This window comes from Mya arenaria, chromosome 6, assembly GCF_026914265.1.
Source record: "Mya arenaria isolate MELC-2E11 chromosome 6, ASM2691426v1".
In the NCBI taxonomy this organism is placed as follows: Eukaryota; Metazoa; Mollusca; class Bivalvia; order Myida; family Myidae; genus Mya; species Mya arenaria.
The window spans coordinates 6,338,269-6,353,615 of NC_069127.1; the positions used below are offsets into that span (position 1 = coordinate 6,338,269).

General features: G+C 39.0%; 1 protein-coding gene across 1 annotated transcript; it reads left to right on the forward strand.

Annotated features, from left to right (window-relative positions):
- Window positions 1–215: 215 nt before the first annotated feature.
- LOC128236990 (polyunsaturated fatty acid 5-lipoxygenase-like) lies at window positions 216–11,712 on the forward strand. Its single transcript, XM_052952157.1, has 3 exons — window positions 216–459; window positions 9,998–10,238; window positions 10,383–11,712. Exons 1-3 carry the CDS (start codon window positions 216–218, stop codon window positions 11,710–11,712), a joined length of 1,815 nt encoding a protein of 604 aa, XP_052808117.1.
- The last annotated feature ends 3,635 nt before the right edge of the window (window positions 11,713–15,347 follow it).

Here is a 15,347-nt window from a genome sequence, read left to right on the forward strand (position 1 = left end):
TAGTTGTCTTAAGCGGTGTCATAGATTTTCTCTGCTCAAAAAGGGATATCATTGTCAATTAGCATCAAACGCCAATGTTGACTGCTTCTCTAGTCAATTTCGCGATCGCTTTTTTAGGTTAAGCAGAGAAGGGGACAGATGATCCACTAAAGGAGGACTTCAACAGATGATTAAAACACAGCGGAACCAAGAGAGAAAAACCAACATGTTTCTCCATGCTTATGAGTAGGTTCGGAGAATTTAGGGGCCAAATCGAGTTCAGTGACATTGAAAAGGAGTTTGAGTATAGCGAATCCTTCATCGGGTTATCAAGAACAAGAGAGAAAATTACATTGGAAAAATTCAAAGAGAAAAAGGAGAACCAAGTAGTAAACATCAACAAAATACTTGAAGACTGTAAAGAATATGAGCTGATGTTCACTGATGGGTCGACGCTAGGCAATCCCGGACGGGGGCAGGGTCAGTTTTCTATGTTGATGACTACAATTCAGCACCAATACAGATCAAGAAACCTGTCTCAAAGCTGAGCTATAACTATGCTTGGGAAATAGTTGTCATAGAGATGGCCTTTACTTTTGCCAGCGAACTAAGGCCTAAAAAATAAATTGTGTGGTAAGGGTAACATGGCCCCCAAGAATAGGTAGGGTAGGTAGGGATTTCTTTGTACATGTTTGTTTGCTTTGTTTTTGTCCCATTTCAACAGTATTTCAGTTACATTAGGACATTGTTGGGGCTAAAGATTCGGTAACAATGATTTTCCTGGATAAACAAACCCTTAGATTGATAGAATGGCGCTCTCCCAACTGAGCTAGCCGAGTTCCGTTGTCATTCGTTACACACCTTCTGAAAGCAAAACATATTGATAATTAAATGACAATATTGACCTGCTTCAGCATCTCAAAAAGATTTCTCTGCCATTCTCCAAGAAGTAAATTTGGAATATTTTATAAACTGTACAAATGGCAACAGACCCAGGTTTCAGTCCCAGTTTAAAATAAAGTCACATTTTGTCAGGCACCAGCCTGTGTCAGAACTCTCAGAATTATATATTTCCGTTCTATACTAGCAGTATGTTTGCCCAGCTGCTATTTTATTAAAACTATTCCTTTGCATCATTGGATAAAAACATGACAAGTGAAAAGGGTCATGTCTTGTTGGTGGGTGGGGTATATTAAAATTAGACGACATTCAATCGACCGAATTGTCGTACAGCTGTTCTTCAAACAAACGGGTACATGGCCCCTTGTCGGATGTTGACATGTCAATCTCGGATATAGACCCCTGCTCGCACAAAAACATTATCTTTACATCTTCGAAACTCATCTTGGGTGTTATGAGCTTAAACTCCCGACGTTTTGGAGTTTTATGTCGACCACGCGCCGTTTTTACGTTTCTTATGACGGCGGAATTGGTCGCTATGTTTAGTTGTGTAGCGATTCGCACAACTTCTTTCTTTTTGCTGTAGCGATTCGCACAACTCATTTTTTTTTGCGACGCACCGAGCATAACGCCCTTACAGTAACGTACAGTTCCGTACCGGGCACAAATTGGCGATTATTTTTTTTTTTTGGAAGTCCCACCAAAAAACAGTAGGGTCGGCGGTATTTTCCAGGTAGGGTCGGGTGACTCGAACCACACAATTTCTTTTTTTAAGCTTAACCAACATAGAAAGAAAATATATATCATATCTTCACAGACTGTCAAGCAGCAATAAGGTCAGCTTTTATAAAAGAAATTCCAAAGACCAAAATAGAAACAGTACTCAAAATTAAAACTGCAGTTGCTACTCTAGAAGAAAGCCAAAATAAAATAACTACACATCGGGTACCAGGCCATAATAATGTTTTTGGAAACGAACTAGCTGACCGCCTGGCCACAGAAGCTGCCAGAGAAGCTCAAACACATAAGAGATACCATTACAAGAGAAAAGGGAATCTAGAGATGTTATAAGGCAAATGAAAGAAACTTCCAAGCACAAATGGGAAAGTCAGTATGGACACTTAGAAAAGGCAGAACAACTGCAGGACATCTTTTCAATACCAGGACGGAAGAACTGCGTAGGAGACAGAAACAGAAATAATTTTAGTATTATTAACAAGCTTCTGAGAGGACACAGCCATCTCAAAAACCATTGGGCAAATATTACAAACAGTAACGACCAAAACTGTGCCACTTGTAAGTTTCCTGAAACAGTGGACCACTACATATTTCAATGTAGAAGTTTTGTAGAGGCTAGAAATGGACTAGAAAGAAGAACGGGGGAGCACCTGAATTTCTTTGGTAAGGACTGCGGGGTGATCATATTAGCCGTCCTTACAGGAGACATTTCTGTGGAAGCCAAAGAAGCTTTAGTCGCGCCATTGGCAGTCAATTTGACTAAAACGAAAAGGATGTAATAATCAGAATAAGAACAAAATTAGATACGCTCAAACAACTTGCCATATTAAGTGACGTTAACAAAAGTTATTAAGTAGCAAGAGTTAAAGCACATCGAGAAGTAGTAACGGCGTATCAATTCGTCAAAGTACAAGGAGAACATCGGCGACAACAAGCCAAAAATTCGATAAAACAACAAGGTGTAAAAACTATAAGTGTTAAATGATAAAAGGATAAAAAGGCTTGAAGCGATTTAAATCAATTTGATAGTACTTGCGTGAAAAGGATAAGAAGAAATATCGGTAATACATCGCAAGATCTTGTAGTAAATGATGCTAAAATCGAGGGACCTATAAGTGGCTTAAACTTCGGATAAAACTATTTGTGTGCGCCAGAAGGATCAATTAAGTGAACATACTACAAAATTTAAAATACAATAAGTGACAGAAAGTTTTATTCGATTGACCTCAATTTAACATTGCTTGTCTCAAAATAAAGCAAATATTTTCGGATAATTAAGTAATCATCTTAGCAATAAATAAAAGTGAAAACCGGAGACCTTAATTCAGATAGGAACATTTTTTTGATTAAATGGTGAGAGGAAAAAAGAAAAGAATGCCTTGTTGAAGACATTTCTGCGAGGAACACGATTTAATGATAGAACTGAAATCAGCCATGCGATACAAACATTCAATCGCACATTAGACCGTGACTTGTTCATGAATGTTTATGAGAATTGGGTAAGACGCCACCACAAGTGTTTTGCACATCAGGGTGAATAGTTCGAGATAGCATAATATGTGACAATATTATGACGTTTACCACCACAATTGCGACGTCGGCTTGGGCCGCTTATGTATACATGGTATTATTAAATGATTTGTAAATTTTTTATTTATTGTAACATTGTAGTGTAATTGTGTGTGTAAATGCACAAGATGAATAAAACGTCAGTGAACTTTGTCAACAATGAGTTCATTTGTTTTTTTTGGAAATAAAGAAAGTCTACGATTTAGTGGGACAGCACTCGTATCTGGTATTTTTTTCTGCGTCAGTCGCGGGAAATATGTATAATAAGGCATTTTTTAAAATCTACGTAAACGGTGAAATTGTTAGCTCTGGTAAGTTATTAAACAAACATTGTATACACTTTACTAAACTTTCATCTGTAAAACCTAATACAAGTTTGGAAAATGGATATGCGCTAACGTGTTTTAAACTTTGCTTATTAAAAAGGCGCTAAAACGTGACTATGTTTTCAAAGCCTTACCTTAAGTTATGTTCGAAGTGTGCAATCGCATCTTTTCCCTTCTTGTTTAGCTTACGTTTAATGCTTTAACACGAACAAGTAAACAATGTATTTCCTAAAAACACTGATTTCCAGTACAGTTCAACAATAAAAACACATTCAAACAAAACAAAAACAAAACGCAACTTAATAAAAGTTGTTTTGCACATACCCCTAACGATCACAAAAACTGCTGTTGCAAATGTTTTGAAGATGTATGTAATTAGGCGTACTGCACAATTAATATAGAAGACAGGCCGAGGATCTTTCACATAAACCTACTTAAGGAGTACGAAAAGAGGCCGAACGTTCTTGTGCTGAGAAGGGGTGTGTGTGCGTACGTTCTTGTGCTGAGGAGGGGTGTGTGTGCGTACGTTTTTGTGCTGAGGAGGGGTGTGTGTGCGTACGTTCTTGTGCTGAGGGGTGTGTATGAGTACGTTTTTGTGCTGAGGGGGGTGTGTGTGTGCGTACGTTTTTGTGCTGAGGAGGGATGTGTGTGCGGACGTTCTTGTGCTGAGGAGGGGTGCGTGTGCGTACGTTCTTGTGCTGAGGAGGGGTGTATGCGTACGTTCTTGTGCTGAAGAGTGGTCTGTATGAGTACGTTCTTCTGCTGAGGAGGGGTGTGTGTGCGTACGTTCTTGTGCTGAGGAGGGGTGGGTGTGCGTACGTTCTTGTGCTGAGGAGGGGTGTGTGTGTGCGAACGTTCTTGTGCTGAGAAGGGGTGTGTGTGCGTACGTTCTTGTGCCGAGGAGGGGTGTGTGTGCGTACGTTTTTGTGCTGAGGAGGGGTGTGTGTGCGTACGTTCTTGTGCTGAGGGGTGTGTATGAGTACGTTTTTGTGCTGAGGGGTGTGTGTGTGTGCGTACGTTCTTGTGCGGAGGGGGGGGGGTGCGTAGGTTCTTGTGCTGAGGGTTGTGTGTGCGTAGGTTCTTATGCTGAGGGTTGTGCATGTGTGTGCGTAGGTTCTTGTGCTGAGGAGGGGTGTGTGTGTGCGTAGGTTCTTGTGCTGAGGAGGGGTGTGTGTGCGTAGGTTCTTGTGCTGAGGAGGGGCGTGTGTGTGTGTGTGTGTGTGTGTAGGTTCTTGTGCTGAGGAGGGGTGTGTATGAGTATGTTCTTGTGCTGAGGAGTGGTGTGTGTGCGTACGTTCTTGTGCTGAGAAGGGGTGTGTATGCGTACGTTTTTGTGCTGAGGAGGGTTGTGTATGAGTACGTTCTTGTGCTGAGGAGGGGTGTGTGTGCGTACGTTCTTGTGTTGAGGGGTGTGTATAAGTACGTTCTTGTGCTGAGGGGGGGGGGGGGGTGTGCGTAGGTTTTTGTGCGGAGGTGTGTGTGTGTGTGTGTGCGTGCGTGCGTGCGTGCGTGCGTGCGTGCGTGCGTGCGTGTGTGTGTGTGCGCGCGTACGTTCTTGTTCTGAGGAGGGGTGTGTGTGCGTACGTTTTTGTGCTGAGGAGGGATGTGTGTGCGGACGTTCTTGTGCTGAGGAGGGGTGCGTGTGCGTACGTTCTTGTGCTGTGGAGGGGTGTGTGTGCGTACGTTCTTGTGCTGAGGAAGGGCGTGTGTGTGTGTGTAGGTTCTTGTGCTGAGGAGGTGTGTGTATGAGTACGTTCTTGTGCTGAGGAGTGGTGTGTGTGTGTGTGTAGGTTCTTGTGCTGAGGAGGGGTGTGTATGAGTACGTTCTTGTGCTGAGGAAGGGCGTGTGTGTGTGTGTGTAGGTTCTTGTGCTGAGGAGGGGTGTGTATGAGTACGCTCTTCTGCTGAGGAGGGGTGTGTGTGCGTACGTTCTTGTGCTGAGGAGGGGTGTGTGTGCGTACGTTCTTGTGCTGGGGAAGGGCGTGTGTGTGTGTGTAGGTTCTTGTGCTGAGGAGGGGTGTGTATGAGTACGTTCTTGTGCTGAGGAGTGGTGTGTGTGCGTACGTTCTTGTGCTGAGAAGGGGTGTGTATGAGTACGTTCTTGTGCTGAGGAGGGGTGTGTGTGCGTACGTTCTTTTGCTGAGGAGTGGTGTGTGTGCGTACGTTCTTGTGCTGAGAAGGGGTGTGTATGAGTACGTTCTTGTGCTGAGGAGGGGTGTGTGTACGTACGTTCTTGTGTTGAGGGGTGTGTATAAGTACGTTCTTGTGCTGAGGGGTGTGTGTGCGTAGGTTTTTGTGCGGAGGTGTGTGTGTGTGTGTGTGTGTGTGTGCGCGCGCGCGTGCGTGCGTGCGTGCGTGCGTTCGCGTAGGTTCTTGTGCGGAGGTGTGTGTGTGTGTGAGTGTGTGTGTGTGCGCGCGCGCGCGTGCGTGCGTGCGTGCGTGCGTGCGTGCGCGTAGGTTCTTGTGCTGAGGAGGGGTGGGTGTGCGTATGTTCTTGTGCTGGGGAGGGGCGTGTGTGTGTGCGTAGGTTCTTGTGTTGAGGAGGGGTGTGTATGAGTACGTTCTTGCGCTGAGGAGTGGTGCATTACATAAATGTATTAATAGCCTGTCCAGGAACTTTAAGAACAACGCTCGTACATGTAGTATTTTTTGTGAAAGTGTTTTTGTTTCTCATCCATGTAGACGTCGATAGTTTAGTGCATGCAAACTACATTCAAATTTGCCAGTACCTTGTTTTACCTGCATGTATATTTTCCCCTTACACGACAATCCTTATTCCAGTTGAGAAATTAAGGAAGACAATGCCGTGGTGTTCTTATTGTTGCAGCTTTTGTTGTAAGCAGTAAGTGTTTTTTATCATTATTTATTATACATGTGGTTTGTAGTGCTTTAGTTCCGTTATTGATCTTTACTTAGTAATATTTTATAAATGACAAAAAAAAGAAGAGTGGGGTGGGGAAGATGACCTACTAAATAATTCTAAATAACTAACTTAAGTGGGTAAATACATACTGTATACTATTACATGTATAACATCCTGTATAAATCACCAACAAATAATTTTACTTTGATCGGTCAATAATTCGATAGTCGGTTGACAGGTCCGAAATTTCTTGTAGGTAAAATATTTTCTTTGGGTTAATATGTATTGTTGTAAACAAATGATCAGATAAAATACATATTATACATATCTATTTAAATTACTTAAGAAATAAATCAATGATCTGAGAAAATATAATTAAAAACATGTATATATTCTCGAACGTGTACTTACTTTAAATGAAATTTCCATTTCAAATCCAAATTGTGCTTTAAAGTAACGCGTTTTGTACTTTTGCTATGAAACGTGAATGCTAATATTTTGCTTAGTAAAATAACATTCTGTAGGAGGTATTATGAATGGACGTTTTTCTGACATCCAGTATCACGTCGAGTTTGGTGCCGGTGTAAATGCGTAATACGGCGTCAAGACCGCGATGAATGTTTTTATTATATGCCTATCAAATTCCTTTTTCATATCCAACAGTGAAAATACAGCACGCCGTATTGAAAAATCCGTATCATGATACTGTCGTTTCTGATTCTGTATCATGTGAGTACCGTGTGTAGTCTTGGAACTACTTTCGCGTTGCTAAAACTGGAGTGACAAAAAAACCCAGTCAACTTAAAAGCATTAAATTATCTAACTTTACTCACGCCCTAGAAGCATGTAAATATTCAGAAACATGAGGATACACGTGAAGCAGAGAACACTTCCAATCTATCTAGACAGCTACATCAGTGAACTAGTTGTTTGCCGTTTCGAAGTTCATAAGTTGTTGTTTATTATCATAGATATAAATAGTAATACAAAGACGAAGGCGAATTCGCGTCATCGATAGAAATAGCGATTGACTCACGAACTTCCCTAAATTCTGCATATTATGATCGTCAAAATATCCCACGAATATTCACTTTGTTAAAAATGTCCGCGTTACGTCTACAGGAAATGACGATTAGTGTATACTCGTAAAATAAGTACCGTTTTTTGGAAAAAAAATTGTGCTATTGTTATCGTTTTAGCAATTTGTTAATTTTGCTAAGACATAAAATATTTTGTTCTTATTTTACTCAGTAAAGTGAATTCTGTTACTTCCGACTTTGTTTCGCTGTAGTACTACGAAACACAGTCGAATTCATACGAGCATTTGACAGATAGTGGTAAATTTAAATCAAATTTGAAACCGAAAAATAAAAAGGAATACTTAAATAGGCAGGTATATAATAATTGAAATATTACGATAAAACGCTTTTCTGTTGACCTGCATCACGTCTCGTTCGGTGAGTAAACATGTATCCGTCTCCATCTGCGGTCTCGACAGATACGTGTTTACACACCGAACTCGACTTGATACAGGTCACCAGAAAAGCGTCCTATCATAATATCCCCTATGTACATCGAACAAGACGTGATAGAGGTCTTCAGAAAAAGTCCTATAGTAATATTCCTTATTACTTTTTTATTATATGTCTCCTTTGATTATATCCATGTTTAAATGCACTACTTGTAGTTTAAACTTAGGTTTTATACATCATTTTTCGGACTTTTGATAACGGAAATGACGTTTTCAGGAGAGTATTTTTTTTAAGAATTAAATGATATCGATACTATTCAGTTGCTGATTTGTGTCAATATTAAGAAAATACACTTATTGATGACGTAATATCCGATATGCTGTCCATAAAAAGATACCTGTTTTCATATTTTATGAATTGTACATGCATGACTTGACACCAATATTGTGTTATATTTTGATTGTTGTATTTTGGGCCGGATGCTTTGCACCACAATCAAAAGTATTTTATAATATATTGTTAGGTTATTCAAGAACCTTTTTCATAAACAGATTTTGCATACCATAACAACTGAACATATTTTTTAAATATTTTTGCAGCGATTATATAATAACGGTGGAGACGGGAGTTAAACCTTTAAACGGAAATAAAGCATGTGTGAACTTCGAGCTCTACGCCGGAAACGAGATGATTGCTGGGAATCAACTGGACGCAAACTTTAGTGGGGAATTCAAACGTGGTCGTCTAAATACTTTCACTATCGAAAAACCTTCGGTATGATTCTACTTATCGTAATATTACAGGCGCAAAGCCGGCTTTTGAGAGTTCAGTTTTTATACAAACAGTAATAAAAAATAAATAAGGGATTGAAATAGGCCTTTTGTAAGTTTCTCAGTACCCAAAAAATGCCGACAAAAAGTATGCTTTGTTTTAAGCATCTTCCAACATCTCTTATAATTCAACATACATTTTAGAATACAGCCTACATGTTAAGCCAATAAAATTGCAGTTAGAATACAGCCTACATTTAAAGCCCATGCAATTGCAAATAGGCAATCATAAGTACTAGACTTAATCATTAAGAATTTCAACTTTCGCGGGCGTTTAATTAAAGGTCTGCACACTGCCACTCATCCGATACACACTCCCCGCCTCAGATTTTGATCTGTCAATGTATCAGCCAATGAGGTTGTATTCTAAGTCAGTTCTGGCTATACTCACTCGGTCCATTCTTAATCATTAAGAATTTATTTAATGTCATCTAACTATTAAATAACTTTTTTTACACCAATAACGATAGCAATTAAAATGTTGAAATTTTTCGATTTATTATTGACAATTTTTAAATTGTTTTTAAATGTTGCCTACAACTCATCTAGCGGATCTGTGTACCATGGTCTAATATATAAACTGTCTTATTGCAGACATAGATTACACGGGTTGGAGCGCTACTATCGGCAAACTTTTATTTTTCTTCTAATTTATTGATATTATTTATAGAATTAATTTATGATCTTACATTGCTACCTGGATATGTTTTACAAATTTCTAGAAAATATTCATATTTGATTTCATACAGTCATGTAAAAAGAGACAATGACCCATTAAGAAATCGACCAGGCGAGGTTCCAACAACGAATGGCATTCTTAAATTTTGTCGCGGGAAGTAATAAATGTAATATAATTGAATCTTATTTATAAAGCGTCATTGTTCAGATATCTCAATATTGTTTTTTTAACCAGACTGAGTATCCAGAAATCGACGCGATAAAGCTTAGCAAAGGCAATGACGCGGTTGACACAGACTGGTGTATCGACACAGTTCGAGTGGAAAAAAACCCCGGAATTTTGAAAAGAGTTTTTCCAGTATTTTGTCGAATCAAGGCAGGGCAAAGTCACCTCATTCGTGGATATGACACGCATCTTCCCAACGACACTATGTACCAAGAACAACCGGCGTTGCTAGGTTCGTATTGTGTCTCTCAGTATTACCACAACTAGTTTAAATAGTGTACGCGCATAAGACTGTACATGTTTTCTTTTTTACATGTTTACATTGTTCAGGATGTAAATATAAATAATGTAATAGATGAAACGTATACTAGAATTTCCTCGAAAATAATATATAGAAGTTCATTGGTTTCTTGTAGATAGAAGACAAAGTGATTTAAAGGATATGAGAGATAGCTACGAGTATAGATACGAGAACGGGCTTCCTGTTACTCTGAAGAAGCTGCCAGAACAGGAAAAGTTTTCCTTTATGTACGGCTTGAAGATAGCGGATATACTTTCGGACCAATTGTTTGATTCTGTGGTCGGCTCGACGTGCGAGAATCTCTCTGATTTTGTTAAATTGTGCAAATTGTTTTGGGAGCCACATGAAATAGACAGGTACGGCAAAACAATGGTTGACCTTTGATCTAATACCGTTAAGGCCAAATAACTGAAATCAAGTATCACAGGTGCTTTATAAAACAGAAGATCAGATTAATTCCACAAGTTTGTGTCACATATTATTGTTTTTGCTAGTTTCAGATGGGACGACGACGAGAAATTTGGTTTACAGCGCTTACTAGGGGTGAACAGTTCTGTCATTCGTCGAGTAAAAGATATGAAACAACTGGAGAAACTGCATGTCGGTGAACAAGACATTCAACCACTCCTACAGGGTCTCACGTTGAAAGATGCCATAAAAGCAAGACAGCTTTTCATTGTCGACCACGCTATCCTAGATAAGTGTCCTAAAAGTCCGAATATCATCTTATGTTCGCCAATAGCTCTTTTCTTCTTGAAAGAAGACAAACTAATGCCAGTAGCTATCCAGTTATTTCAGAGCAGAAGCGACAACAACCCGGTATTTTTTCCAACAGATGACAAGTACACGTGGATTTTGGCGAAAATGTGGTTCAACAATGCAGATGCTCAAATCCATCAAGCAATTTCTCATCTCGGATACACACACTTGATAATGGAGGGTTTTGCGATCGCTGCACATCGACATCTTTCAAAATTACATCCGATTTTCAAACTTTTGGCTCCACACTTTCTTTACTTGATGGCCATCAATGATCTTGGATTGAAAGAACTTCTTGCGAAGGGAGAATTGATTGATAAACTGATGTCAATGGGGTCGGAAGGAGCAGATTACCTGATAGCAAAGCACAAGGACACCTGGCGCTTGAACGTCGAGGGTTGCCTTCCAGCTGATATTGTCGATCGGGGAGTTGAACCTACTGATGTTCCGTTTTATCCATTTCGAGACGATGCTCTGCTTACGTACAAAGCCATAGAGGAATACGTTGATTCGTGCGTCAGCTTGTTTTACAGGTCAGACAAAGTCCTAATAGAGGATCCCGAGATACAGGCCTGGCGGTATGACATGGATCGATCTGCATCCGATGGCGGACTTGGAGTCAAGGGTATTCCAGGAGAACAGGGAAGCTTCCAAAAACGAGAAGAATTGGCTCTTGTACTAAAATGCATAATTTACACGTGCAGTGTCTGGCATGCTGCCGTGAACTTCAAGCAGTATGACGAGTACGCATTGACGCTTATTGGGCACCCACCCAAGGACAAGAGAGAACGTGATCTGAAAGAGGATGCCATCCCAACGATCCAACCAATAAACAAATTGCTCACACTCATGGGACTGACAAAAGTGCTCAGTACACGTGCAACAAATGCTCTGGGGAATTTTGAAGTGAACTACATTCATGACCCGGCAGCAGTCGAACTGGTCGAACAGTTTCAGAAAAACCTGGAAAATACCAGAAAAGAAATCGAGAAAAGAAACGAAACAAGATCTGCGGAGAGAGCATATCCATTCCTTAACCCCGCCGAAATACCAAATGCAATCAGCATTTGAACATGTTGGTATTTTAGACTAGATGTTCTCATTTTCATTCGAAATGTTAACAAAATGTCTAGAGTTTTTTTATTTTATTTTGAATGAGTTGTTATTTGAGCGTTATTCTAATTATATAAGAAGCTATTTTCCCACGGCTGTTGCCTACTGACATGTGATTTATTTTTAAACTAACACAGTGATAAACTATTGATATATGACACACATATACAATGTATCCATATATATTTGTTTATTTTAAAATGATTTTGTAAATGCTTTCCATTTTAATTAAACATGATATTAATAATCGTTTATGTACATACATGTACACACTGTTTTTCATGAGCATGTTGCAATGCAAACAGTCGATGACGTAATGTTTGTAAAGATACGAATGTGTTGATATTTGACCTATTTCCAGTCATGGTATCACGTTCGCCAAGCTACGAGCGTGGTGATGCTTGACCCATTTCGTTCATTGAATCACATTCGCACGGTTACTAGTGTGGTGAAGCTTGACCATTTCTCGTAGACAAGAACATTTTTAAGACAAAACAAAAATGAACACTGTGCGTTTTATATTTTGTATCATGATACGAATATATATTATCTTTGCAATACTCTATAAGGCAACAGCCCTTATCATAAATGCATTAATGCCTAGTATGAAATAAAATTTCAATGAAAATCAAGACGTAAGTTTCTTATTAAATGTTACAAGGTTGAAAAAGGTCGTTCGTTTTATTGATATTGCAGATTCGATGCGATAATCTGTTAACCCAACATCTTTGTAAGTCATGCCTCGGCCAGAAAACTTCAAAACGCGTCTCATAGTTTGTGTTCATCTGAAAAACGTTTTATATCACCGTACCTTTTTTGGTTGGAACAACGAACACTTCACGAAACTACATCCACTCACTTTTATTGCGAGATTATAAGTATCTTCCATGGCCAAGAGTGTAAGATCGGTTCATTCCGACCCGAGCGTATGGTGTTTTGCGGAAACGAGGTTTACCGAGCTATGGTTGATGCTTTTTCTCCCACCTAAGTTAAACAAAATTAAGTAAAAATGTATTTTTTGCTGGGATTCTTGTGCGTAGTGAAAATAAATGCGCATCGATATGTGATAATTCGTGGTTGTCATGGATATGCGCAAGATAAGAATTTCTAGCATGGTTAAATGTTTGGATCTTCTTATCTGAGGTGGGAGAAATTGAGCGTCCGAGGTTTACCAAAATTGTCGGTGTTGACTACCTTTGACAAGGCTTATCATTGTTTTATTCATTTATTGATATGTGAGGTTGCGTGCCCATCAACTGGTTTGCACCCGTTGTGTCAAGCATCAAAATACTCACTCTCTTCAAGTTACGAGAATACTTCATGTCTATGGTCACCGTTGTACGTCTATACGTCTGTAGATATACAATTTTAGACGATTCTTCTTGGACCGGAATCAATTGCTCTTACTTTTTGGTACTTGTTTTCCCTGTTATTATTCACATAAATTAATCATACAGTGATAGATGCAATTATTCCATCTGAGTAGTCAGAATACAGAAAACTGCTCGTCTTTTTCCTATCTCAATTTTTGCTGATGCTGATGTTACTGTTTTCCTGAGCAGTGTTTTTGGTAACGGTTTTAAATGACCAAAATGTCTCCATTGGATGACTCCCATATATGCTATTCCATTTGTGATTATTCTCGCATTTCATTTCCTATTTCTCTGATGGATGCAGGAGCCGGAAATAATGATGTAACACTCATTCTACACCAGAAGCGGCAAATCATGTAAAGAAAAGTTTTATACAATCGGACAAATTCGATGATAAGAGTCATCACATCTATATTAATATGATTAATAAACTTAATGAAAAAGAAAAACAGTGGAGCAAACACTCGTCTGTTGTTTATTAGGAAAATTGGTTTAACTCTACACGAGTTATGGGCCTTCCTAAAGATGTGCATACTATCTCAGGTAACATGTGTACCAAGTTTCATTCAAATATCGTGAATGTGTAAATATTGAGAATGTTTTTTTAATTATACCCAAAGTTTAGTTTTTTCTCGCCAATAATAACAATGCTATGACAAAACCTTATCGTTTAAAGATCAGAGAGCTAAAACATATGCACAAAAAACTTATTTTATTTAAACAAGAGGCCCAAAAGGGCCTATGCTCTACTGGCATGGCTTTTGTGGTCATATCAATCCAGAGCATGTATGTATGGGTAAAAGGCAACAGACATATAGTTTATGTTTTGTGTTTGGGTTACCTGAAAACATAGCACGTTCCACATCTGAGCCCAGAAAGTATTTTAAGCAGATAAGTTGCATGAACTATTTTAATATGTGCCAAGTAAAAGTCATCTGACCAAAAAAAAATGCTTTCAAAACTGTACTCATAGTAAAAATTTCTGTAGTTTTAAAAGTTAAAAAAAGGTGGTCAAAGTCAAGGGCATCCTAGGACAACATTGATCAATTTGAACAAACATTCACAATCAATTGTGCTGAGATGGATGCACGAACACACAAAAAGATTTTCAAACCTTTCCAGATTTATGTTTACCAAACCTGTGAACCCTGGGTGTGGCCAGTAATGACACCAGGTGCATAACTTAAACATTCACAACCAATTTTGTTAAGATGAATGCGCAAACTACAGAACTTAAAGCTAAAAAATGGCCATTGGGCTTTCAACAAGAACAAGGCAGAGTATTTCACAAAATCAGCTGCAGAAGCCAAAAGCAAATTGTCTCTCAAAATCCTAGACTTGCAAATTGTCTCCCTTAACTCTAGACTTGAATTTACATGTACATGTAAACTTGGCTAAAAATAGAATTCGCTCATGCAGACCTGGCTAAAAATAGAAAGGATTTCTTTGAAACTTTCATGGCCCATAATCTAGGCATTCATGGGCGGATCTGGCTGGTTTTCGAAAGGAACCAAGCTCTAATTGATATCTAGATACTGTACAAGTTTCATCGAGATACAATCAAAACTGAAGACTGTATCATGTTCACAACCAATTGTTTACACAGTAGCATTTTTTTATACTATCAATGGCCATAATCTAGGCATGCATGGGCGGATCTGGCTGGTTTTCGAAAGGAAAACAAAGATTTGATAACATTTATCACCTTAAGGTGACCTTTAACTCAGATAGAATGCCTCATAGATGCCTCAACATCATGTACGACTTCTTTGGTAAAATGTTTATTCATAATAATTACATTTAAAAAAACAACAACAACAACAGCAAAACCAAACCATTGTTTTCAATTGCAAAAGGCTCCAGTCCGGCCAATCCTTACACCCATCCCATCAAAAGCCATCATATGTAGACCCACAACCATGACCAAGCTCTACCTACAACAATTTGCCACGTGATAAGGGCAAGTCCAGGAGAAGTTTTCTTACCTCAATAGAGGGTGGCTGTTTTATTTATTCATATAACAGGAAGGCCGCCTAGTAAGAGACTTATTTTAATTTGATCTAACTGTTGTGCCTAGTACGTGGAGAGGCCTATCATGATAAGTCATAATTTGAACACAAATGGCAGAGGACAAAAAGTATAGTTATAAATGTATAGTATATGTTGTTTTGTGTTCAGTGTATAAACTGTTCATTTGAAGCGACGACGATTTAAATACTA

Excerpts from the sequence above, each read along its gene's own strand:
- LOC128236990 (XM_052952157.1), top strand. The coding sequence starts at position 216 with ATGCTTATGAGTAGGTTCGGAGAATTTAGGGGCCAAATCGAGTTCAGT. Across the intron at positions 460-9,997 it reads CAATCCCGGACGGGGGCAGG|ATAGAAGACAAAGTGATTTA; the intron begins GTCAGTTTTCTA and ends GGTTTCTTGTAG. Across the intron at positions 10,239-10,382 it reads GAGCCACATGAAATAGACAG|ATGGGACGACGACGAGAAAT; the intron begins GTACGGCAAAAC and ends TGCTAGTTTCAG.